General features: G+C 41.1%; 1 protein-coding gene across 1 annotated transcript in view; it reads right to left on the bottom strand.

Moving 5' to 3' along the window:
• The window catches only part of LOC121356065 (ubiquitin-conjugating enzyme E2 R2-like), a 47,149-nt gene that overhangs the window by 694 nt on the left and 19,817 nt on the right, over positions 1 to 26,638 (bottom strand). The window contains exon 3 of the mRNA XM_041472128.1: positions 2,784 to 2,870. Coding sequence (XP_041328062.1) covers positions 2,784 to 2,870 — 87 coding nt within the window. The remainder of the gene's footprint in view (positions 1 to 2,783; positions 2,871 to 26,638) is intronic.

Here is a 26,638-nt window from a genome sequence, read left to right as displayed (position 1 = left end):
ACAGATGAAAAAGCAGGAGATGCTCTCTGAAGGTTTCACTGAAAATCCCTTCCAGCAGGCAAAGGAAGAATATTCTGGCAGCATATGGAAGCCATACAGCCACATAATCCTCAATATGTGTTCTACTCACCAGTGTTATGGCCTGAATATAGATTTAAAGCTCTATAATGCCTATTTAGGAAAGCTGTCAACCCAATTCTCCATCAGCAACAGCACTCTGACACAACTGCTTTGTAGGAGGGCTGGAGCAGTATCCACCCTGGCTGATATCCTCCACTGAGGCAGAATCCAGGGACTCGCATGGTACCAGTGCCTTACTGCAGGATGGGGTGAAGGTGCAGATGAGGCCTGAGGCCAGCCAGCAGATATTGGCCTCTCCAGGTCCCCTGGGCTTTGCAGCCAGCTGTGGGGCAGCACTCATACTGTCCCCTGTCACCCCAGTTGAGGGCACAGACTGATGACAGGATCAGCTCTGTTCAGGACTCCAGGCTGGAAGCTTCCCACCTGGTCTCACATCCGTCCAACACTGCTCAGAGCACAGAGCAGGGCTGCTCACACCAACAGCATCTGTGCCTTTGAGCCCAGGCCAGTGATCTCAGCTACAGATAGCAGCAGCTCACCTGCTATCTGTGATCTGTATCCAGATTTCAGCAGTGCACTATTCATGCCAGGTATGCTAATCTAGCAGGCCCTTGTCACTTTGAAGCAGGTTTAGTCAAGAACACAGCAAGGCAGCACCTGGAGCTGCTGAATTCCAAAGCACATACTTAACATTGCTGGAACAGTTTGCTTTAAGAAGGCAGTTTCCCTTTTAGGACCCCAACAGGCTTGTGAAGTCTTGAAATTTTTTTTTAGTATCACTCCAAGCTGAAGTTAACTTTACCAATATTAGATTATGCTCAGTCTACTCTGCTATCACTAATAATTTCCATTTTTTTCTTTAACCTTTTCCTGGAAGAATGCAATGCTAGTGGCCAGAGGAAGTATCTCAGCACTTGGGAGAAGTTCCTGAAGCAATCAGGTCAGCAGCATGTGGACAAGCAGATATTTGGCAAAATGAAGACAGAGGGAAGCAACGATGTGAGAAGTTTTTGTCTTGCCACAATCAGTGTTACATGTTTGGGAACTGCACTGCTTTAAGAATCTGGAAGGGTGAAGGTATAATGGGGCCTGATGAGGTCAGCACAAAGTTCTAGGGATCAGAACAGTCAAAGGCCAAGACTTTCACTACATGCATTTTTGAAAGACATAAACGAGGAGAATGGGATGTTTATCTGCCATTGAGATATATTCTCCATTTCTATCAGGCCTGAGAACTGTTATGTCATAAAAATAAAGATCAAGTGAATGCAGTTTTACCAAAGTTCAGTTAGATGACCCAAGTAAACCAGAGATGGGAAAAACACACATTGCTCAAGTCTCATTGCTCAGAACTGGAATGTCAGTCCCAGCCTCTCCATGTGGTCCTACCAGCAGATTCTGTAAACTGTTAGTTTCTTTCATCTTCCTTGCACTAAGAGGTTTTTTTTGTCCCCTTCCTCCTGAAAACCCTCAAACCTCAAACACTTTACTGAGATAGTCTCAGTTTCATTTGAAGTTTCCCCAGTGCTTCATCTTCACTGCTTAAATGTTTCCAAAACAGCCTGCAAGCTGCTTCAGATTCCCTCAGCTACAAGAAATACTGCTATGAACACAAAGCACAAAGCTGAGAGCTTGTATATTTGAAGAGGAAACCCAAAATACACACATGAAGTTTTGGGTTAGTTCCTCCTGCTGCCTTCAGTTGTTTCTAGCCAATTTTTCATCTTTCTCACCAGGACTGGGAGAGGTCCTTTCCAAGGCTAGTTTTTGTACATTTCATTTTGGTAACCATTTGCAACTCACCTCCTGCATGAGGATTTCCAGATTCAGAATCAGTACCCACAGTAGGAGCCTACAATTATCTGAAGATTTCAAAGTTGTCTTTTTTATAGATCAAAATTCCATGTAACTGACATAGAGCCTTAAAGAGAAACACCATCCTTGGCTACAGGAAAGATCCTGTGCCAAGTACAAAACCCACATCAGAAAACTGTCAGATAACTGATGTGAGGATATCCCCGGATTAGGGCAATCCCCTGGATCAGTTAATAATTAAAGTGGGTTAGTATTCTGTTCTGCACTGAAGTTTGGCAAGGTTTCTAGCCATTTATTACTAAGCCATCAGTGCAGTTATCACCATGATAGTTGAAGCACATCCATTCCAAGATGGGCATTTGGCAGCAAAAACTTATCAGAAAGGACTTTCCAAGCCTAAGCCATCAACTGAAGGCTTTATTTGTTCATGGGATGGAAGAGAATGACATTCCAGTTTTCAGGTTCAGAGGAAGTCTGCAAAACCTCTCATAAGAAAACCTGTGATAAGGTCAAAGACCTGCACCAAAAGGAACATTTTGAAATCCTTTAGCTCCAAAACTAGAGGCAGTGCTCCTTAGCAGTTGACATTCTTCTAGGATACCCGAAAGTTCAGCTAGGATTTGGCTGACCTCCACCAGAAGTCAAGTTTTGAACCAAAACAGGCCTTCAGCCTTCAAATACCGCTCTATGGAACTGGGTGATATTGAACCAATAGCCTCTACATAGAATCATTCCTCTTCTGGAATGTGTAGTTCTATTGTGATTCAACTGCTGACAGCCCACAGCCTTGACTACCCTCTGAAAGTCACCCATACAGGTACTGCGTTTAAGGAAGCAGAAAGGTCTCTCACACACCCTAGAAAAAAACTGTTTAAAAAACACCTTACCTCATAAATGTTGGGGTGCCACATTTTGGTCAGGAATCTGAAGGTAGGTGGTGAATATGGATAGTCAATAGGAAATTTAATGTGAGCCTGAAAAAAAGCAGAATATTTTAGCTATGAAACAGAACAAAAAAGACCAACAACCAATAACTACAATGAAAAGATTGGGGGGAAAAATCATTAAGGCTACTAAATTGCTCATTTTATAAACCAGTGCCCAAGTGACCCCACAGTATAACTCTATGCAACTCCTTATGAGCAAAACACTAACTAAACAAGAAAAATCAAAACACCTGGGCTGGCAATGCTCAGAAGACAAGCCAAAATGCATTTACCATGTTCTAATTCAAGAAGCATTATTCAACAGCTGTTGTTAAAAAAGGGTAAAATATACTGGAAAAGTTTTAAATCAAGAGAGCACTGCTCTTTTTTTTTTGAGTTCAAAAGCAGACTAAAAAAATGTTTACTAAGATGAATAGACCTGTTTTATATTTGCCTGTAAAAATATTTAAAATAACTCTTCCCATGATGAAAAAAAAATTGTTACATAACTTGCTCCAGTTATTTTGTCTTTCTTTGAAAGTTCAGCTGGTCCATCCACCTGTGTTTCTAACACTACATGTTTTGCCACCACAGGCATTTTTCAAGTCCGAACATCATCAGTGTCTGTTTAACAAATCAGTGCATCTTGAGGAATATTGATAGGCAATGACAGCAAACATCTTGCAGTGGTCAATAACCATCTGTGGGGCACAACTCTGAGCTGAGTTGGTTGTGGGAAGGCTGCAGAGATCCTAGCACTGGAAATTAACTTCTCTGTGCTGTCCTGCCATTCACAGCAGTCTGAATATCAAGTGTCCAAAATACTTCTCTCTGGAAGGTGGACTTGCACACTGCTTGCTGCGCTGTGGAGCACAAACCCTTTCCTTGTAACTGCTCAACCCACCAAAAAGTCCTACCCACCAAAAAGTCCTACTGCCAGCCCAGCAAGGGATCTCCAGAGATGAATCTTCTGATCCTTCAAACACAGCCAGGTTCATTTGCAACAGAGAATGCAAGAAGAGATCCCAAAAGCAAGATTCATATTTATCCTGGTTTGAGACAAATTTAGGCGGAAACCTAGTCACCCTAGGACAACATGGTAAGAGCAAAATTCCAGGTCACTCTCCTCCACTTAAGTACCTAACTATGCCACTTGCTCAACAAGAGAAACCTTGGAAAATTTTATTCCATAGTACACAGAAGCAGACAACCAAACAAATGGATTACAGTACTGTTAAGTACCTGGCTACAGTTTTACTCACCAGCACACACCTCTGCTCTACAACCCAAATTTTATGTAGAGGGTGTCAGAGTGTCAGATAGTCAAGAAAATAAGGTTTTCTATTCACCTTTATGAAAGAAATTCACCAGCTCACATGGCCTTATGGTCACTAGATGCCTACTCATGACTTTTTGTGGGCATGTTACAGCAGTGTTCAGTCCTCACCTCACAGTCATTTGTCACAGCACACTCACAGCCAAGAGATTTATGATCCACTTAAACAATCCCATAGTTTAAGGCCAGTTGCACAAATGCCATTGCTCCAAAAACAGTGAGTGAATGGCTCTTGTCACCACTCACTCTGCTGCAGCAAGGACATGCCTGGGTCCACAACATGCTGCACTGTGAGCAGAGCAGAGATCTACCCAGGGCAGGGCATCTTCACTCCAACTCAAGTGATTGCATCATGTTGCTGCACTCTCCTCCAGACACCGGAATTTTCCCAGTAAAGCTCATTCCTGTGCTTACATGTAGTTTTGTGAGAGCTAAGACACAAAACAGCAAAAGGACTGAGACTAAAAATGCAAGGGACAGCAAAACTCAGGGTTGAGCTACCTACAAGATGTCTAAGCAAAATCTGTCTTCTACACAGCCACAGCTTCCAGGTGACCAAAACAAAAAGCATTGTGCCAGTAGATTACCAGCACTGACATGCTTACAGCCCATATAGATGCTCAAGGAGTGCAGGTCTCATTTCTCCCAGTAAAACCCCTCTGCTTTCAAATTGCCTGATCCTAAGGGGTTTGTCTCAGCAAGACCACTCCAGAAGCTGAGCCTGAGTCACCAGTATGTCCCTGTATGTGACATACTCATACAGACTCATGGAGATCCTGTAGATCCTGGAAAACTGTTCCAAATTTCTAAATCCTGTTTGACAAACATAGTTCTTTATTAGAGAAGGACTACCTGCCTACAATAACTATCACCATGGAACACAGTGTTGTGTCACATGAAAGATTCTCTTGAGCTCTAGCAACAGAAAATGCAACTGGAGAAACAAGAGAAATCGTTCCTTCCACATGCAGGCAGCTAAGAACATAGCTTCCCTGTAATACATCACATATTTGAGAAAGCAGTCGATTACATGGTGATTACCTATTTCTAACTAGTCTGTAGCTCTTTAGCACACTGAGGTTCTGTACTGGAACATAAAGAAAGTGAGGCTTCTCTACAAACTTGATTTCAGAGTCAAAAGCCCCCAAAACAGAAAACCTTGCATTACAGGCAGAGATTTTTTCCCGAACAAAAAGAGCACCACTGTCAGGTCCCCACAGTGAGATCATCCAGAATTTGAAAGTGAAACCAAACACTTTTCCAGGCCATTACAAACAGGTCTAAGAGAATTACCTCATCTCTTCTGCAAGAGAAACCATGGAAAGTTACGTAAGCCTACTCTGCTCTCAGTGAACGCTATTTGAGTTTCTGTGTGGGTTAAGCAAGCCAAGAATTTCCAAGACAAGCTGCAAGACTCCTTGCAAAATGCAGCAACAGCCACAGTTAGAGGTCACTTTTTTCCCCCACTGAAAGCCTGATTCTAAACACGTTAAAAAAAATAAAAAAAGACCAAAGTAAGCAATCAACCTAATTTTAACTAGAGCTCACAGAATAGTTTTTCCCTACAATTTCACTGATATAAGGCAAAAAACCCCACAACTGTTAAACTCAGCCAGGCTGCTAGGTACTAGAGAGTGGCAGAGTTTTCAGGGAGCATGTTGTTAGCTCAGTTACAGCCACACAAACTAATTTAGGAGGACTAAATATGCAGCTCAGCTCCCCGCTGCAAGTTCCAAACAGTTACTGCATTCATCATGTGGCTGACTCCTCAAACTGAGCTTAAACAGAACAGAAATAATCCTATTTTGGTGCTGATTTTAGCCAGCTGCATGCCATGGCTTCTTGACATCACTGAAGATACTCAATAGATAGGAACATAAAGACCAGTCACAATCAATCCATTCCTTCCTTCACCAGTTTGCAACTAGTCATGTTTATAATCCCTAGAAAAATAATAAACTCTTCTAAATAGTCCAACCTGACAGAAGATACAGCCCTTACAGACATTTACAGTTACCACAAAAACTTCAACTTCCAAATTACACCATAGCACATATTTTAAGAATACTGCTACCAGCATAGTCACTTTGTTTCCTATTTTACTGCTTCCCTGCATCTTCAACAGAGACTGCACTTCAGGTTTGTTCATCCTCTTTAAGGTGGATAAGACAAAAGCACAGGTTCTGCTATGTATGCCAGAAAAAAACAGTCTCACTAGATCTTATGTGACTGAAAATATAAACCTAATATTTCTGCCAGCCACTGAATTATTCACTGATTCAGTCACTATGAATAACTATTAAAGCAACTTTGTTTCTTGAGATCTTGCCACACACTTGACTCAACACTTATACTGGTGTCACAACTACTCCAAGCACTCAAGGCTTGGGGCAGAGAGGCTGGAAAGCTGCTTGGCAGGAAAGAACCTAGGGGAGCTGGTTGACAATAGCTGAACATGAGCCAGCATGTGCCCAGGTGTCCAAGCATCCTGGTCTGGATCTGCAACAGTGAGGCCAGTGGGACTAACACAGGCAGGACTCCCTCCCAGCCTCAGTCCTTGTTCCAGCCTAGCTGTGACACTTCAGGAGTCTGACACTGGTTTTTTACAGCCATTTCAAGCTGACAAAACTGAGATCCCTGATTTTTAGGCAGAAAGGAAGGAATGTTGAATCCATCCTACCTACCCAGTGCAGACAAGCCATGGGGGAAGCACACACATTTCCTGGAAAGCCACCAGGATCACAACTGTTCTGATTAGAGGATAATGGGAAACACCAGCAGTTTTTATAACACCCAGCATAAATTGCAGCTGCTTGGTGTTCCTGGAAGTGCCATTTAGAGATTACTTTTATTTCAAAACATTGCAAGCTTAATGCCAGCCCTTCTAAAACTCTGCATTAGTGAGGGCAAGGACCTTTAGCAAATTGTATTTAAGATCAGATACAAAGGAAGTGGTTTGAGTTTTGAAATTATTTTGTTATTTGTAATTATCTGCTACAGCCAGCCCACAGATAAGCTCCTATTGACTCTGGGCAGGTACTACCAAGGTCTCTTACAGATCACGCACCTGCCCTGGCAGACTTGCAGACAGTACAAGAACTCCTCACTCTCCTTCTTAAGGGACACAACCAGGAGGCTCCCCACTGTGCTCCTGCTGACTGCTCCACACACTGAACACAAACAGGAACTACAGGCCACTAGCAGGTTAAGTGGTTTATCTAATCCCACAAAAAGCCCTTCCCTGCTTCTGGTGCATCACACATTATACAATTCATTTAACGGAATCTCCTCTTCCACATTAAGCCTGGATTAGTGCATGCAGTAATAAACATTATGTGTTGGAAAACATGTACAGTAGAGGTCAGCAGTCAGTACCAGCAGACAGTTTCTTACAGCAGTGAGGTTTAAAGCACCTCAGAATCATCCAGCTCACAACACGTAAAACAGCATTACAGCCATCCCACTGCACTGTCAACTATTTGGTGAGGTAAAATGTAGGGCCAACACAGCTATTTCAGCTCCATTGGTGACTTATCACCGAAGTAATTTCTTGTGGCAGAGCTGGGTGCTAGCCTGGTACTTTAAACTCAGTTGCTTCATTTCCCAGCAACACTGTATCAGTGTTTATTGCCATCTGTTGTGCTTTCAGAGAATAGGAGGAGAACATCTCTGATCCAAGATGAGTGACCACACCACTGAAGTCTTTGAGTCTAGAAAACTCCCTTGGTGCTGCAGTGGCCATATGAACAGTAACAGCAGAAAACCCCATATATCCCACATTACCTACATTGTTTCATAAGGAATTTAAATCACAAAAATCTGAATGTGAAGAATGAACTAGATCTCATGAGAAGGACACGAAGCATCTAAACAAAAAAGAAGATGGAGCCAAAATTCAGCAGAGCAATGATGAGCCAAGAAGTAAGGCTAGCTTACACAATCAGAGACTGGTTTGACAGGCACCAGCCCATTCTTGTTTCACACTAAATCATATCTTGTACACATTTCCTAATTTAGTTATCTGGGGCACTACTAAATCTGTTGTTCTCAATGGAAGACTTCCTCTGGTACAAACTAGATTTCCTTTTACCAGAATGTCTTTTAACAGTAAGATGTTATTGAATATTTATCTGCAATATATTATCTGCAATATTTATAAAGCTGAGGTTGTTGGCAAGTCATGCAACCCAAACCAAAGCAGGTAAAGGCGTGGATTACATGAGCACCACCTACACTCAGCTAACAACTGACAGGTCCATTTCCCCTGCTTTGATTGTCAGTTTGACTTTTCAAGATGCTACAGAAAATGCTATCACTTCAACTAGTGTAGGAGATGCTGCATTTAGGAAGAGATACTGAGTTAGAAACAGTGGCATCCTGAAACAACAAAGTATTTATTCTATACCTTGCCGATTTTGACTCAGCGTTTGCTCTTGTCTGCTATCTCATCACTGAGAAGGCCATTAGCAGCAACTGTGTAAGACAGACCACAAAACAGAATTACCTGATCCTCTTTCACAGGCCTAGCTGTTGGTTCAACAGCTTCACTGAGCTTTGACACAGGGGCCAAACAATAAAGCAATTTCAGATTCCCCTGAGAGAAAGCTGATGTCATATTGAGGTTTATGTACTTTCCCAGGAATTCCCATGCTGAAATATTATAATATTCCACCCTCAATTTAGCCTTTACTCCAGGATCAGGCCTGATTTCAGGAGACAAAAAGATGAAGATGGAATATATCAGAGACTGTGACAGGCCGTATGTTAGGAGGTTTCTGCCATGGCTGAAGGCTTCGTGTTGAGATTGTGCTCTCGGATCTGATGCCTTCAGGCTGCCCACAGACTATACACAGGCTTGAGACTGGGGTCACTGTGCTATGCAGAGAGGCTACTCTGTGTGACTATTTTCCAGGCAGAAACAGATGACTCCATTCTTTAGATATGTACAAACTCACTGCCATCCCCATTTAGACAAAATAGGAAAAATAACTTCAAATGTGTGAAACTTAAGTTTCCCTGTGCAGCCTGATATTTTCGGAAGGAGCCAGAGATACTACATCTAAAGTTTAAACCAAATCATGCATCTCCCATAAGGTCTTTGCTTCAGAGTAAAAGCTGGGACTTGAAATACCCTACTGAACATATAACTGAGCATGCTGGTACCTGAAGTGGTAAAGCTCTCACATGAGCATAACTATTCTAGAAACAGTTTCTGTCCACCTCAGATAATGCAAATTTCCATCTCTTTCCATTTGTTAAAGCAATTAGTTTTGCTGGAGCAGTGGTGGGAATATTTGAGACTGCTTATACAAAGTATCATGGTACATTACTGGCATCCCATGTGGAAATTACATACATAGAGGGTTGTTATTTTGGGGACCTGTCCTTGTCAGGCTTCAGGGTCTAAAAGACTGTCTCTTTTAGTAAGAATTGAATTAGCCTATGAAGTCTTCAATATTTTGTTCAATCTCACATTTTGGAATTTAACTTTTCTGGGTAAGTAATTCATGTTTTCTTGAAGCAGATTTAGACAGGCACATCTATGAAAAGGCTGACTGTGAGACAGCATGATATACTTCAGACTTATCCTGGTAATTTATCAGTGGGATTGACTGACAGTGGGATTAAGGCCACCCTCAGTAAATTCACTGATGACACTGAGCTCTGCAGTGCAATCACACTCTGGAAGGAAGGGATGCCACCTGGAGGGACCTGGACAGGCTAGAGAGGCGAGACTCTGCAAACTTCATAATATTCAACAAAGCGAAGTGTGAGGTCCTACACCTGGATTGTGGCACACCCACAGAGAAGTGGGTGATTGAAAGCAGCCTGGCAGAGAAGGCCTGGGGGTGATGGTTGATGAGTAACTCGATGTGAGCCAGCAGTGAGCATTCGCAGCCCAGAAAGCCAAATGTATCCTGGGATAAATCCAAAGAAGCGTGGCCAACAGGTCGAGATGAGGGTCATCATTCTCCCCTCCACTCTTGTGATATCCCACTTGGATTACTGCACACAGTTCTGGTGAACCCAGCACAGAGAAGGACATGGAAGTGCTGGAGCAAGTCCAGAGGAGGCCACAAAGTTGCTGAGAGAACTGGAGCACCTCCCCTACGCAGACAGACTGAGAAGGTCGGGGCTGTTCAGCCTGGCGAAGAGAAGGTTGTGTGGAAACCCCATAGGAACTTTCCAGTATCTGATGGGGCCTATATAAAAGCTGGAGAGGGACTCATCAGGAACTATAGATGGGACAAAGAGTAATGGGCACAAACTGAAAGAGGGGAAATTGAGGTTGGATATTAGGAAAAGATTCATTACTGTGAGGGTGGTGAGACACTGGCACAGGTTGCCCAGAAATCTGTGGATGCCCCATCCCTGCAAGTGCTCAAGGCCAGGCTGGATAAGGTTTTGAGCAACCTGGTCTAGTGGGAGGTGTCCCTGCCCACAGCAGTGGGGTTGAGTCTGGATTATCTTTAAGGTCCCTCCCAAACTCTAAAGATTCTGTGATTAATCACTGACAAAACACATCCCAATTTTCAATAATGCTAGACAGAGTGTCTGTGAACTCACCTATTCATTCTAACATTTGCATCTTTACCAAAACACAGCAGATTGTTTTGTTGCTCTGTGAAGCAAGCCATACCATTTGTATCTGCTGAGTGAAGAGATGTCCAAGCTAGCTCAGTGTGAGAACACCCTTTCCTTCAGCCTGTTTTTACTATTTTTAGCCAATTCTTTAAACAAGTACCATTCATGAGTCAGTGAATGACTAATTGCCTTGATTCTCTTCCTATGCAAGCCAGGCTGGATGCAAGAGGAAAGCTCTTCTCAAGGGACAGCCCATCACATGTTCTGCTAAAAACACAGGGCAGGTCTTGATGCAGTCACCTCTTTCATAAGCAGCAAGGGGAAAGGCATATTTATAGCATTTTAAGTGTAAACCCTAGCACTGTGCTGCAGTGTTACACAACTTTGCATTCCTCAGCATGGCAGGCAGCAGCTCTCTGACGAGACTTCTTGAGCTGGCATACCAGCAGCCTTTCTTTAAATAAGGGACACAGGCATCTGGAAGGTGAATGGCAGCACTCACAAACTGCAGCTGAAATCTGACCTATGCTGGCTGCCATGCAGAAGCCAACTAAACACTTGTGCAGCCTTGTCACTTGTTTTTCAGACACTGCACTACTGATTGTAATCCCTCCTGCTTGGAGCTGGACACAGGCAGTAAATCTAGGCAGACTGAGCAGTAGCAAGCAAGTCTGCTGGACTGTACCACTTCCAAGCAAGCAGCTAAATCAGCAGCACCATCTCCTAGTGTGGAGACCCAACCAGCAACGTGTTAGTCTAGATGTATAACCCCATAGTGACACAACTTTATTATGCATAGCCCCACCCAGTGTACCACCCATCTGAAAAGTGTCTCTGATCCTGCACAAGTGCAGACTGATAGGTGTCCACCAGCTGGCTCCTGCCCAGCATCCTCCAGTGCACTGCAGGAGCCAGCATTGTGTCAGAAGGTATTTGCTAGCAAGAAGCTTATATCTGCGACACAAAGGCAAATTTTCACATTATTGCATGATGCACCTGCCAGCTTCATTATTATGGGCTGCTCCAACCAAATATAGACAAATGCATAAGCTGATACACAGACATCCCTTGCTCCACAGGCTATTCTTTCTACAGTAACAGGTTTTGGGTGGACTTTTTTTGCTAGGGAGGAGCCAAATTAAAGAGGCATTCAGCATTCTGTCATTCTTCACCTCTTTTCACCCCTGCCTTGTGCTTCAGAGGATTTGGAGGTCACAGCATTACAACCAGTATTACTTTACTATGGATATAAAAGAGAAAAGTACAACACTGAAGTGAAGGCTAGCATTAATACTTCTACCCAGGTTCCAACTAGCTGCCATGTCAATTACCAATACAACATCCAGATAAAGCCAGAAACCTCAATTTGCTGAAAAATCTCCTGAAAGAGCCAGCAAAATGGAGCAAAGCAGGTTGAGTCATCTGCAGTGCAGCATAATTTAAGGTATCATTTATACTTATAAAAGCAGAACTACTGCAGTCAAACAAGCTTGAATACACAGCCCTGAAATTCAAGCTTGAATTTAATTAATTGGATCCATTAAGTTTGAAGGTATACTAGGTGAGAGTAGCAGTCAGGAAGAATCACTTAAGCCTACCACAGGTTAAGAGGATTAAGGTCAAGGCAAAAAATTAATGAGACAGGTGTAAGATGAGAACAGAAGGAAGGGATCTTATCACTTGGATGAAGAAAGATGGAACTTGTAGGAAAGTCAAAGGAAAGTTGTACAACTGTGTGACTAAAAGCAACCCTTAGTAGCTTTCATATTATGCTATTTCCTGCCTGTACAAAGAAAGGAAAGGAAATCTGAAAGGAAATTAGAACTCATTTAATTTTTCTTCCTGTATTTAAGCATGTCATAGATATTGCTCTTGATTCAAAGTGTCATATCTGACTTAACTTTAGAAGAAGTTAGTGTGACAGATAATGTGTGACTGGCATAACAGCAAAGATAAGACGAGACCTATGGTATATCTACAGTATGTTCTTAGTAAGAACTGGAATGCTGCTGAAAAAAAAGCCCCCAAACCCAAGAATGGGGAAAAAAGCAAGCCAGTCTAAGGCGAGCAACAAGATGAACTGCAATATCAGGCTCACAGCAAGAGCTCTTGCAAGAGGTACTGCATTTATAAACATTTGTAGGAACAGGTGATATCTCAAGGGAATAAAAAAAAAAAAGAGTACTTCCAGACAAAACAAATTTTCTATTGTGAGACATAATTTTCCACTTAGACTCTTCTGGTATCTACCTTCTTATGATTCTTGGATAACCTAATTTTCAGTTTTGCTTTTTAAGGTCTTAAATGTTTGCCTGAATGCTAGAGAAACAGACAAAATATGACCTTCCAAAGCACTTTCATGTGCATGCCAGTAGCCACATAGCAACTTGCCTCCTCAGAAACAAGGCATGTTGCCTTCCTGCAAAGACTCATCTAGAAGCTCCTCCACTTTCTCAATAACAACATCATCATATGTAATTACCTGTGATACAGAGACCACTTGTAAGAACGCATACTGTGTCTGATAGCTCAAGTACCGTGCTCCAGCATGCTTCCACACTCAGAAAATGCAGCATCCGTACAGTCAATTTGGAAACTGGGTTCTCTTGTTCCATCCAGAGAAAAATGATACCACCACATCTGCAAAAAACTAATACTGAGCACTAGGCTTGATTGTGTATGGAATTAGCCAAGGCTACCAAACCCTAAGACTGGCAAGAACAAGCAATTTATCCATATTTGTATGCTGGACAATCCCATGATGATACTTTCTTCTGTCTGATCAGATTAATTCTTGAAAAATTAAGTCTTCGTGTTGCTAGACTGTTAGATAAGACACAGTGCACCTGATACACTCTATCAAATTACAATGCAGTAATAAGCATTTTGCAGCAAAAGTCATCAGTGTTTTATAAGTACAGCCCTGTCATGGTAAGCCTACCCCAGGTTACACAATGAAGCCTGCGAACCACAAAATAACCTGTGCTGGTAATTAAAGCCTTATCTACTCTAGGATAAAATATGTTCATGTTAAAAGAAAATTATTTACCCTTACTGACCATTAAGTATTTTTGTGACTGTTTTTCCACCTACTAGCAAGTAACACAAGCTTCTAGATGCTGATGCTTTAAGGTTCATCAGTAGTTAATACCCAGTAACTATTTCAAACAGATGATTTGAATTCAGCCACAGAAGCAAGAGAATGGCTGTATTTTGATGCAAAAAAACCCCAAAAAACCAAAACAATTCAATGCTTGTAAAGAGGTGTTACAGTGACAGATTCAGATATCCGTAGGCTGCTTAGAGCATAAGCTGCTTCCTGCCACAGAAATTAATCCAAAGCATGACTTGGAGGAGCCTCTAGTGGTGATAAAGTAGATGTGATTATGAATTAGCAGATGCTCAAGGATGAGCTAAGAGCCCTGCTGGCATTCATGTAGCCTACAGATATGCGACTCCTAGACAAGTTAGCAGCCATGCGAGCCACACACACACCTGGGACCAAGTAGGATGTTTCCAGCAGTGCTCTACCTACAAGTTTTACCTTGCCTTGATTCAATAAGGGAACCATACAGCTTGCTTCTTGACTTCTTCAGCTTGTAGGCAACACTTAGTGCAAAAACTGACAGAAGGATATCCTAATAACTCGTTTAATCACTTTCAGACTAATATTTTTGCAGGGAGGTAGATACACAACGTCCTGTGGCAATTATTTCTACAGTTTTAACTACATACTGTGTAAAAAATCCACTTTTGTTTTGACTTGCTTCATAGTTCCATCTAATATTCATTCTTAAATTAGGAAAGACAGTAAACCATCATCCTCTCTTGACTTTTTTTAGTATAAAGGATGGCTTTATAATCACTAATTGCATCCCTCCTAAGTCATTACCTCAAGAATTCTGAAAGTTTCCTAGATTGGGAAGCAGTGTCGGTACCAGTTTCCTCCAATAAGTTATACTGACATAGGCAGACCACTATTTTTAAATAAACTGTGTCTATGCACACAGAACGCAAGGATATGTAAGCCTTGCACTGCAGAAAAACATCCTTTGAGCAACTTTACAGTGACGTTATAGCAGCATCTTCCACAGGTAACAACAATGGAGAATGTTTTGTTGCTGCAAAAGGACTTTTCCAAAGCATGCACTTTGATAATATCAGCTGGAAGTAGTTCTATTTGAACTCCATTGGCAAGACCAGCAGGTGACATTCACCGTGGAGTTTCTCTAATATTGTGACCTGTTGCAGCCACATGGATGTGGCACATAACTGGAAAGATGCTTTCACTCTTTCAGGAGGTCCTGTAACATTACCCTTTTTGGTAGGCACTAATACTGATCCAACACTTCCTTTAGCCTAGCAAAAAAGAAAATCAAAAAACCACATTTGGCAATTTGGCTGCATCGACTCACATACCATTTAGGTTCCAGTATGAGCCTTTAAAGAACTGGAGCATCAAGCACTGAACAAAACAGCCCGCTTTTGTTTGTAGTTACAAGGTTCAGACGCTGAAAAAGTTAATGCTGTTTCAGCACTTTGCAACAACAATTGCAGGCTAGACGCTGTCAAAGTACTTCAGAGGTTTGCTTTTTAGCAGCCAAAGATTTGTGTGGCAACCACAGGTCTCTATCTTTCCTACACTCCTCCTGATGTGCAAAGTAGACTTTCCCCCAAATCAAATAATTAATACAACTGGTGCAGATTTTTATTTTCTGAAATACTACCAAAAGTTATACAACTGTTTGCAGAGTAACTTAAAACCCTTCTACACATTTATAGTAACTGCCAATTGTCAAGGTTTGTTTTAGAAGGTCTGGATATAATGAAATAAAAAGAGCACAGCCTTTGAGGTATCCTGTGCCTAGAAAATAATATATTAAATAGTAAGCATTATTTAAATTATAAATATAGGAAACTATGTTGCTAAATTAGACCTTTGGATGAAAATTATACTGCAAAATGACTGGAAGACATAAAGCATTTTTTTTACACTTATGCTGCTTACAAAGCTATACTTTTACATGGTTAGAGTCTTATTCCTGCATGGAATTCATTTCCTGGGGAAAAAAACAGAGTTCTGGCGATGCTACCATGGAACAAGCATACAGTGATGTGCATTTAAGAGCTCTGTATGTCTTGGCAGATTTGGGGGGAGATCACAGCATTGGCTGGGAGGGGAGAACACCACAAGGTGACCAACAGGAGTCAACTGTTTTCCTGTAGCTGGTTTATGCTGTTCTCAGCTACTTTTCTCTACAAGAACAGCTACAGGATGGAAATTTTAGCCTAAGAAAAGCTTTATGCTATGCGTTTTTAGTTTTACAAGCATCCAGCCATAGAAGGAGCAATAGTGGCACACAACAGCTCACAAAAAAATACCAGGTTATGCACCCATATCATACTACAAAGAGTTTTGAGAAACACATGGGGGGAGTACCTACACTGTAAGGGAGGTGGAGTGAGGGAAAACTGCACGAACTCATTCCAAGCAGCCTGCCAGAAAAATCAAACACAAAGATCCTTTTGTTCCTATTCTTGGACATCCAGTATTATTTACTAGAGCTGCTGCTGCTGAGTCCCTCCTACCCCACCTTGGCCCAGTTTTTATTGCCTCCAAGGAAAAGCATTTTCAGATGAGTAAAACTATCTCCATCAGACACTGCAACAGCAGTGACCTTCAGTGGCACTGACAACAGTCTGCAGAGTAAAATACCAGATCCAAGGGTCTTCTTTGCTGTACTGAAAGGGTTATGCATTTCCAGATCCAGACAATTTGCCTCAACATCCCTCCAGTCCTGCTGGCCCTGTGAAAAAGTTCATCCAACTTAGGAGCAGCCTCACTGATTCCTATAAAGTACATTAAAGTAGGGTTTTGGGTGACCTGTGTAACATTCACTCACAAAACCACTCTCGAGACAGAGCTCACACATTTTATGCATCAGGCACACAAACAGCTCAACCAAGCAGCACAACTGTCTCTAAAGATCTCTGCACATCTGACCTTTAACATTACACTTGCCTGCTCCGTGTTATACTGTTCTGTAGTCAATATTGATGGATTTGGTGCAACACAGAATATGCTGCAGATGTCCAAAACTACTTGCATTTTAACTGTTCCACTGGAAGCAGAGGATTATGCCATACTACTCAAGTCCATCAAGCTAACTTTTTATAATGACAAACACCTGAAACATAGTAACTGTCAAACTTCTAAGTACAAAGGGATTCCATGACATGGCAGCATTTTTTCCTATGCACCAAACCCATGGACAAGGAACATCTCCAGTGCCCATTTTTATGTTCACACAAGTACTATCATATTGACCTTGTTAAATTTAATTAAAATAATCACACTGCTCTTATGAATGGACATATGTCTTGGAGTACAATAACAAAATCAACCCCCTCATGTTTTTTTTTCCTTACAAAACACTTCTGTGCACCTGAACACATCCAGAAGCAATGCTTACATATCAATACGAACACCTTACTACAAAGATGCTTTGCAGTAGCAGCAGAGCTCTCCTCCTCTGCACAGCAATACTAAGCGATCACACAATGATGAGAGAATCCCTTTTAACTCCCACTTTGCACCCACTTATCAGAACAGTTATGAATACCTACTCTAATAGGACTATCTTCAGAGTTTTTTAGAAACTTAATTATCACTTTTGGTATCAATTAGGTCAGCAGAAGTTGGTGCTTTCTGAAACCTCCTGCAGGAGACAGCACATTTATCAATGTCATGTGAATTTATAAGGGGAAATCAAAGCCATTACTACCCCAGGAAGTAGCAGAACCTACATATAGTATTTACAGCATCAATTATTTATGTTTTCATTTCAACTCCAATTTAGAAACAGAGGAAGTGAAAAAAAATTCTCAGTGAAGATCCTAAGCAGGGTACCTTTAGCTACATATTTATTTATGCTCAGTCTCCTCCCTTCTCAGCCACAATGCTGCTGAAGGACTTTAAAGTTTATTAACTTCAGTCCATTATCACCATCACCAACATTAAATATTTGTTCAAATCAAACCAGGTTTATCAGTAGGGTAAGGATCTGTGGTTCAAACAGCCTGCAATTCTGGACACCCAACAGGGTTTCAAATTAGCATGCTATGCTTTGAAGTTCAGAGAAGTTATCCTCTCCAACCCAAGGAATTACCACCACAAATAGGAAGGGATTTCCTAAAAATTCCTGTTACAGAAACTATGCAAGTTTTGTTCTGAAGGTTACCATTCAGTATTCACTATGTCAAAAGAAAAGATCTAAAAAAGATTGCTGTCCAAGGAACTTTTTGATATTTGAAGTGCTCAGGTCAGAACTTGCCAACTTTCAGCACCAGTATAAAAATTAAGAAATAATTGAACTCATATAGGTATTAAGAAAAAATATCAGAAGGCTTGCCAAGTTATCCCCTATCTCATTTTAAGACAGACACTGACATTAATATGCAGCATTGCCAAGAATCCTTAACCTTACTAACAGGGTACTTGAGAGCTACACAAGAAGATGCCCTGTACCTACCACAGAAAGCAGAAGGAACCCTTGCAGATAAAGACCTTTGCCTCTGACTGTACTACCAGCCTTCAGCTTCATGTGTGACAAAATAAATTACATCATATTGATTTTGCTAACCCATTCCAAATATGGTACACTTCAAACAAACCTGCAATATAAGTTGATTAGACAACACTGACAAGCCAGTCAATGAGTCCAAGAGCAAAAGGGGAACAACATCTAATCTGTTCAAGGCTTCTGCTCTGGTATCCCAGGAAACCAGCTGCAGCTGCTTGGTTCAAGTTGTGTACTATGGCAAAAATGTCTGCAATCCCACTCTAATAACTAGCATTTTCACAACTGCTAAGCAATGTCTGAGCAGCAGGTCCTCTATAGAATCTGGAGCATGAACTGCACATGCACAAGCACAGTATGTCTGGGGACCCAGGGCACTCCCATCTCAGTGATGTTTTTACTAAGTCATCAGACTCTGTTTACCACACAAGATTTACAGAGATATCAGTATAAAACCCACCTCACTTACACACAAAGTACCATAATGAAGTACAGGAGCAAGCAATACCACAATATCACAAGGTAAATGATCATTCAGTTCACTTCCTTGGAACCACCTCCCCACCCCTTGGTGATCTAACTCAAGAAAACTTCCTTAACTTCATTAACACATTTATCCTGTCCCCAAAATGTAAACAAAAAGCATCAGATTGAATGCTTTCTACATGGTAGATTATTTTCTACCTGGTAGTATTAGTAATTTCGATGTCTTGACAGCTATTAGTCTTCAGCAACTGACCTATCTGAACATTAACTTGGTCTTAATCACCTAGAATAATCTAAAATCCTAATTTATTTTAGGTACTATGTGTGCCATTTTATTCTGTCACTTCCCAGCCTTGAAGCACTTAGCTGTCTGTACAGCAAGGATTCAGAAGACACCAAACCGACTACCCACACTCCAGAAGTCAGCATTTAAGACTCCTGGATTCCTCTCAGAGGATGCTTTCAGAAACATGTATTTATCCCAGTATTATTTCTTTATGTGCTACACAGTTCAATTGGTACTTCTCAAACTGTCATGATGCTAAATAAAAAAAGGTTGTGGGAAAATTAACATATATAAGGTTAACTGAGAACTGTCTTCCTGCTAGCATGAAAGACCAGGAGTACTAAGCTATACTCTTTTAGTCAAAGCACTCTGCAGACCCCAGGTGAGCCTCTGGTGTCTCTCTCAGGCAGACAGGCTGCCACTCTACATTCAGCATCTCATCTGCATTTGCTACTAACTCTTTGCACAAATGCCCGTATTAATTTACAGTGGATGACCAAACTATATTTAAAACCTTTCTTCCGTTGTTCTTTTCCTCCCCATCAAAACACACATAGCAAGTTCAGCTGCCTTAAGTATTTTATCAAAACCTACCAGGCAGTATCAAGGACAAAACAGTGGACTGAGCAGACAGAAGCAATTGTGATCTAGTACATAAATCAGTATTGGAAAGGGCAATACATTAAAATATGACCATTTGATTCAAATATCAACTGTTTGGAAGTAAACTCATATTAGTGCCAAAGTCCGATATGGAGATTCTTTCAAGCTCATTTTCCATGCAGTCAGCTTCACTGTGCTGTAGCATTGTTGTCCTGAAATGATTTCTTTCACCCACTGTGCAAGAGGTTGATCTCCACACAGAGCTGAGGTATTTGATTTATTTACAGTTCTGCACAGAAATGGGGGCTGGTGGTGAATCCACAAAGCCAGTAAAAAAACGATCAAAATCCTTCATTATTTACACATTTTACCAAGCAAAGGCATAATGTTCACTCACTGGCTACAAGTTACAGAGTTGCCTCATTAGTTAGAATACTATCTTCTATTAGTTAAATGACTCCCTTCTCAGAGCACACAGACTAACAAAAGCAATTCTTTTTTTTGAGTCAGTGGGTTCCTTGGGCCAGTGGTCCGTGAGTTGGTGGTCCTAATCTTCCCTTGCCAGAATTACTTTTTATCCAGTTAGAGCTGATTTCTCAGTTGTTAACTTCATTGGTTTCTTCCTTATCTTAGGAGTTCTGCCAAATGTCCTTGTGGCTGGTAAACTCTGTATTCTTTGTTCTCACTATCAGTGGTACATCCTGCTTCCCAAGCTTTATTAATCTCCCCCTAGGTCTGAGAAAATGGAAGCATGTCAAGCTCTAAACCTTAATACGGCCGTTCTACCAACAAATAACATACCTTTCCAACACCTGGATAGCCATGTGAAGAGCCTGTCAACAGTGAGAAGGCACTTTGGAACAACAGAAAATGTTACAGTGAGCTCATTAGAGCACTGCAACAGCTAAGGGGGTATTGGATGTTGAGCACAGGTGAAAATTAGTTGTAAAAGGACATTAAAGATGCAGTTTGGACTTCAGTTGAGCAGGGAGCTTCAGTTCCAAGAAGGTATTGCAAAGAGGAAGCGGATTCCTTGTAAACTTTATTGTTACAGTTGTCCAGCATGGTAGGAAGTATCCACTCATAAACGACTATGGAATCAACTTCAAATTACCTCTAAAAACCTGAGCTTGTATTTGTTTTTTTTCTCTTTAGTGAAGATGTCCTCCTTCCCCACCTATGTTTGAACAACATCAGGTATCTTCTCAGTATCAAGCTTGCTCACTACCTCCAGGCTTTCTCTGCACCACTACACTCATTTGGAGCAGCAGTTATGAGGATGCTCACAGGAGCACAGTTTGCACAAGCAGCTGCAGCACAGCAGCTGCTGAGAGAAACAGCAATGCACTGGGAACTCAATGCCAAAACACTTCCAGAGCTTGTTTAGATTTACAGCATTTTAAACAAGTGAGGTCTAACAGGTTACCAGTTACACACCCAGCGGGACAGCTCAGGGTGTTGTCAAATCCAGACAAAAGCAGCAATTGGAATTACTACATCAAAAAGACTACTGAGAACCAGATGAATGCTGACAGTGTGGGCAGCATTGTCACTAGGATTTGAACACCACAAAATCTGAAGTGTATAAACTGTTGTTTCCTATCTCTTATACCCAACTACGGGTCTGATAAATCTTCAGCAGTACTGCTTAAAAACAACTTAGCATCCAAACTAGCTCTAAGCAAGAAGAGAAAAACAAAGTGGTGCAAGTCACAACAGAGGTTCCTCCTCCTACCCCTCCTGGCACTAATATGCAGCCAGATAAGTAGCCAGAACATCCCTCATATTTAATTTAAATGGTTTATTTTGGAAGAAGTCACCCTTTAGACCTTTATTTAGAGAGCTAAGTGTCAACAGTTCAGTCAGTACAACATTAAGACCAACCACCAAGGTTGAATCTTTTAGCAAGTGTGGGATTGCATGCACAGGAAAAAAATCCCAACCAGGAGTCTTTGGCGACTGGTGAAATCCTCCACAAATGCCTGTGCTGCCTTTCCTAGTAGAAGACTCATGAGGCAGTTCTGTATACTGTCAGCTGTGGCTTTAGGTGTTAATACTCTGCTGATAATCTGAATACTCCATACATGCATGCATACATATACTCTATCAGTACTTCTCTACTTTGGGAAGACAAAATATAGTCAGGGTTTTCCTTCCCATTCTAACGCTCAATAATATCTTGGCATGTAGGTGTAGGGCAGGGGAATGGCAGAAAGGAAAAATAATCTAAACAAGTTAAATTAGTGACCTGCTTGCTTGTTTAGTGATAAAGACAGTCAAGCCAATAATTTTTGGCCAGACTTCATGATCATGTGATTTATAACGCATATTTTAGAATTACAGCCTCAGCAGCACATGTACCTCTCTGGAGTATGTCATTAACATACCATGTTTGACTTTTTTGGAAGAGTGGAATAAGCAAGCACTCACCAGAAGCCACTCTTACAGAGCCCAGTTTCAGCAAAAATCATGTGTCACTGCCCTTCAGAGGATGCAGGGCTTTCAAGAGGGCTCCAATTTACTTATATTTGTATACAACAAACTGTACAGTAACCATCATTTCTGCAGCTCATTAGCAGTCACAAACCACTTATTGTATTTGTGGGCTGGATTAACTTAGCAGGTTCAAGAGCCCCCAGCAAGTCCCAGCCTCATCACACTAAATGTGATACAAGCAGTAACACATGGTACCATTAAAATATGCCAACAGCACTGACTGCCTCCTGTAAAATGAGATGAGTTTCAAAACATTCTCCTTCACTCTCATTATACAGAAGTTAGCCTCATTTGAGTAGCACACTGTCTGCTGCTCAAGTTACTCTGCAATATTTTCAGTTAGCCTCTTCCCAACCAGGCATCATTCAAAGCACGTATCAACGTATGAAAGCAGAAAAAGAAGACTCTGATGCTGAAACTAACACCAGACCACTACTTACAAAGATGATATTAAAAAAAAAAAAAAAAAAAAAAAAAAACCCCCAAAAAAAAAAAAAAAAAAAAAAAAAAAAAAAAAAAAAAAAAAAAAAAAAACCAACCAAAAAAAAAACCAAAAACCCCCACATCACACCAAAGATAACCAATCAAAAACCTTTGAGTCAATTTAGACTTTGTAGGACAAAATACTTTCTCCTGCTGGCAAAATGGCCCTTGTGCTAAGTGCAGACATACTGGCAGCTTTGCATCTCCAGTATATTTTATAGCTTTGTGTTTCAAAACAAATATCTGGAAGATACCTACATAATTAACTTTTGTTTAGTGTTGCTCAGTGAAGTCATGTCATCTTTTCAAGACAGAAAGCCTGCAGAGACACCAAGGTTGAACTCTGTGGCTGTCTATAGCCCATATCAACAGCAAGTGGGACAGCAATTCAGGTTCAAGAGCCCTGACCTTTCTCAGAGGAAAAACTGAGGAGCTGAATACTGAGAAGTGACCTCAGGCGTATCCTAGCAATGACCTGTGCACAACTTGTTAGCTGCAGTGCTGTCCACCTTTTCAGGGTACTAAGTCTATGGATATCAGATCTCATACTTCTCATAAAGACGTAACTACTGCAGCCACCAGGATTAAAACATTGTGATTCTCCTATGAGCATGAAAAAAAAAAGAGAATTCTCAGCAAATCCAGCGCAGAGTAACCCCCACCGTGCACTAAGATGTGTGTGCTGCAGAGCACATTCCCTGTACAACCACTTCTGCACGGGGCATTGCAGCCTGTATTGTAGGGGGGTTTATGCTTCTGCTCCAATCTCCAAAATAAACATACCAGGCAGCGTATCTAATTATATCTAAGGTAACACATAGCTCATTCGCTTCTTTAGTGTGAGCAGTTAGCTTTAAACACAGCTAATACAATATCAGATTAATGACCATGGAAGCCTGCATCACTAGTTCATTATCCTTACACTCCAGAAGCTTAACACAAAAAGCCACAACAGCAAAATTTTAATTTGCAAATTAAACACTTACTGATCTGACATTCTTGTACATGTTATCATAGGACATTGAAATTGCTTCCAGTGTGAAATGCTGTCTTTAAAATCACAGCTTCATCCACGAGACAACTGACTACAGCAAACTAATGAGAAAATTTCACCAGAAAAAGAATTGTAAAAAAGTTAGCCAATGACATAGTGTTTATAAAGATGGACTTTTAAGTCATTTTCCTGTTGCACCACTAAAAGATTTTCTGCCACAAATACATTACTAGGCACTGAGCATGGGACAAGAACTGTTTGAGGCTACTTTCTCAACCTCTATTACAGATGTGTCCTCCAAAAATAGAAGAACAGCACTTCAAAGAGGAAAAGAAAATCCTGCCCTCTCCAGATCAGAGTAATTAACAGACACCTAAAAGTAGCTTAACTTTTGATTTTTCTGGACCCTGCTAGAACAGGAGTAACACCATAAGCATGGGTGAACATGACAAGCCTGGTGCTTGTGAAGTGCATCTCAGGAGTCAGTGCAGACTAGGCATACACCCTTGAAAACTCCAGGTTCTAGACCCAGGATTCTCCTTTTGCTCCTTCTGAGCAGTGCTTGCTGACCTGCCCAACGAAAGTGACAAGAAACAAAATGCCCTGAACACTGAGCTCTGGGAATTGAATTCAAGGTTACAAGTAGGTATGTGTACAAGGCTGACTCAGAGTCTGTACGTGACCACTTGTACCACACATTTCATTCAGATGATTGTCCTATTTTCCTAAAAAAAAAAAAAAATCAGCTAAACTGGAACACCTTATTCAATCAGCTGGTACTGGGAAGCAGTAACACATGGTACCATTAAAATATGCCAACAGCACTGACTGCCTCCTGTAAAATGAGATGAGTTTCAAAACATTCTCCTTCACTCTCATTATACAGAAGTTAGCCTCATTTGAGTAGCACACTGTCTGCTGCTCAAGTTACTCTGCAATATTTTCAGTTAGCCTCTTCCCAACCAGGCATCATTCAAAGCACGTATCAACGTATGAAAGCAGAAAAAGAAGACTCTGATGCTGAAACTAACACCAGACCACTACTTACAAAGATGATATTAAAAAAAAAAAAAAAAAAACAACATTTGTGGTGATAACTGTGGAACAAAACGTGGAAGACTCACATTAAAGAAGTTTCAGAATCTTCACAGATAATCTTCAAAACCATTACAATCAGAACAATCTGAGATGAAAAAAAAAAAAAAAAACCAACCAAAAAAAAAACCAAAAACCCCCACATCACACCAAAGATAACCAATCAAAAACCTTTGAGTCAATTTAGACTTTGTAGGACAAAATACTTTCTCCTGCTGGCAAAATGGCCCTTGTGCTAAGTGCAGACATACTGGCAGCTTTGCATCTCCAGTATATTTTATAGCTTTGTGTTTCAAAACAAATATCTGGAAGATACCTACATAATTAACTTTTGTTTAGTGTTGCTCAGTGAAGTCATGTCATCTTTTCAAGACAGAAAGCCTGCAGAGACACCAAGGTTGAACTCTGTGGCTGTCTATAGCCCATATCAACAGCAAGTGGGACAGCAATTCAGGTTCAAGAGCCCTGACCTTTCTCAGAGGAAAAACTGAGGAGCTGAATACTGAGAAGTGACCTCAGGCGTATCCTAGCAATGACCTGTGCACAACTTGTTAGCTGCAGTGCTGTCCACCTTTTCAGGGTACTAAGTCTATGGATATCAGATCTCATACTTCTCATAAAGACGTAACTACTGCAGCCACCAGGATTAAAACATTGTGATTCTCCTATGAGCATGAAAAAAAAAAGAGAATTCTCAGCAAATCCAGCGCAGAGTAACCCCCACCGTGCACTAAGATGTGTGTGCTGCAGAGCACATTCCCTGTACAACCACTTCTGCACGGGGCATTGCAGCCTGTATTGTAGGGGGGTTTATGCTTCTGCTCCAATCTCCAAAATAAACATACCAGGCAGCGTATCTAATTATATCTAAGGTAACACATAGCTCATTCGCTTCTTTAGTGTGAGCAGTTAGCTTTAAACACAGCTAATACAATATCAGATTAATGACCATGGAAGCCTGCATCACTAGTTCATTATCCTTACACTCCAGAAGCTTAACACAAAAAGCCACAACAGCAAAATTTTAATTTGCAAATTAAACACTTACTGATCTGACATTCTTGTACATGTTATCATAGGACATTGAAATTGCTTCCAGTGTGAAATGCTGTCTTTAAAATCACAGCTTCATCCACGAGACAACTGACTACAGCAAACTAATGAGAAAATTTCACCAGAAAAAGAATTGTAAAAAAGTTAGCCAATGACATAGTGTTTATAAAGATGGACTTTTAAGTCATTTTCCTGTTGCACCACTAAAAGATTTTCTGCCACAAATACATTACTAGGCACTGAGCATGGGACAAGAACTGTTTGAGGCTACTTTCTCAACCTCTATTACAGATGTGTCCTCCAAAAATAGAAGAACAGCACTTCAAAGAGGAAAAGAAAATCCTGCCCTCTCCAGATCAGAGTAATTAACAGACACCTAAAAGTAGCTTAACTTTTGATTTTTCTGGACCCTGCTAGAACAGGAGTAACACCATAAGCATGGGTGAACATGACAAGCCTGGTGCTTGTGAAGTGCATCTCAGGAGTCAGTGCAGACTAGGCATACACCCTTGAAAACTCCAGGTTCTAGACCCAGGATTCTCCTTTTGCTCCTTCTGAGCAGTGCTTGCTGACCTGCCCAACGAAAGTGACAAGAAACAAAATGCCCTGAACACTGAGCTCTGGGAATTGAATTCAAGGTTACAAGTAGGTATGTGTACAAGGCTGACTCAGAGTCTGTACGTGACCACTTGTACCACACATTTCATTCAGATGATTGTCCTATTTTCCTAAAAAAAAAAAAAAAATCAGCTAAACTGGAACACCTTATTCAATCAGCTGGTACTGGGGCATTTAGTCCAAAGGCACTTTTGCATCCTC

Source organism: Pyrgilauda ruficollis, unplaced genomic scaffold (assembly GCF_017590135.1).
Source record: "Pyrgilauda ruficollis isolate IOZ18807 unplaced genomic scaffold, ASM1759013v1 scaffold107, whole genome shotgun sequence".
In the NCBI taxonomy this organism is placed as follows: Eukaryota; Metazoa; Chordata; class Aves; order Passeriformes; family Passeridae; genus Pyrgilauda; species Pyrgilauda ruficollis.
This window is presented reverse-complemented; position numbering and strand designations above follow the sequence as displayed.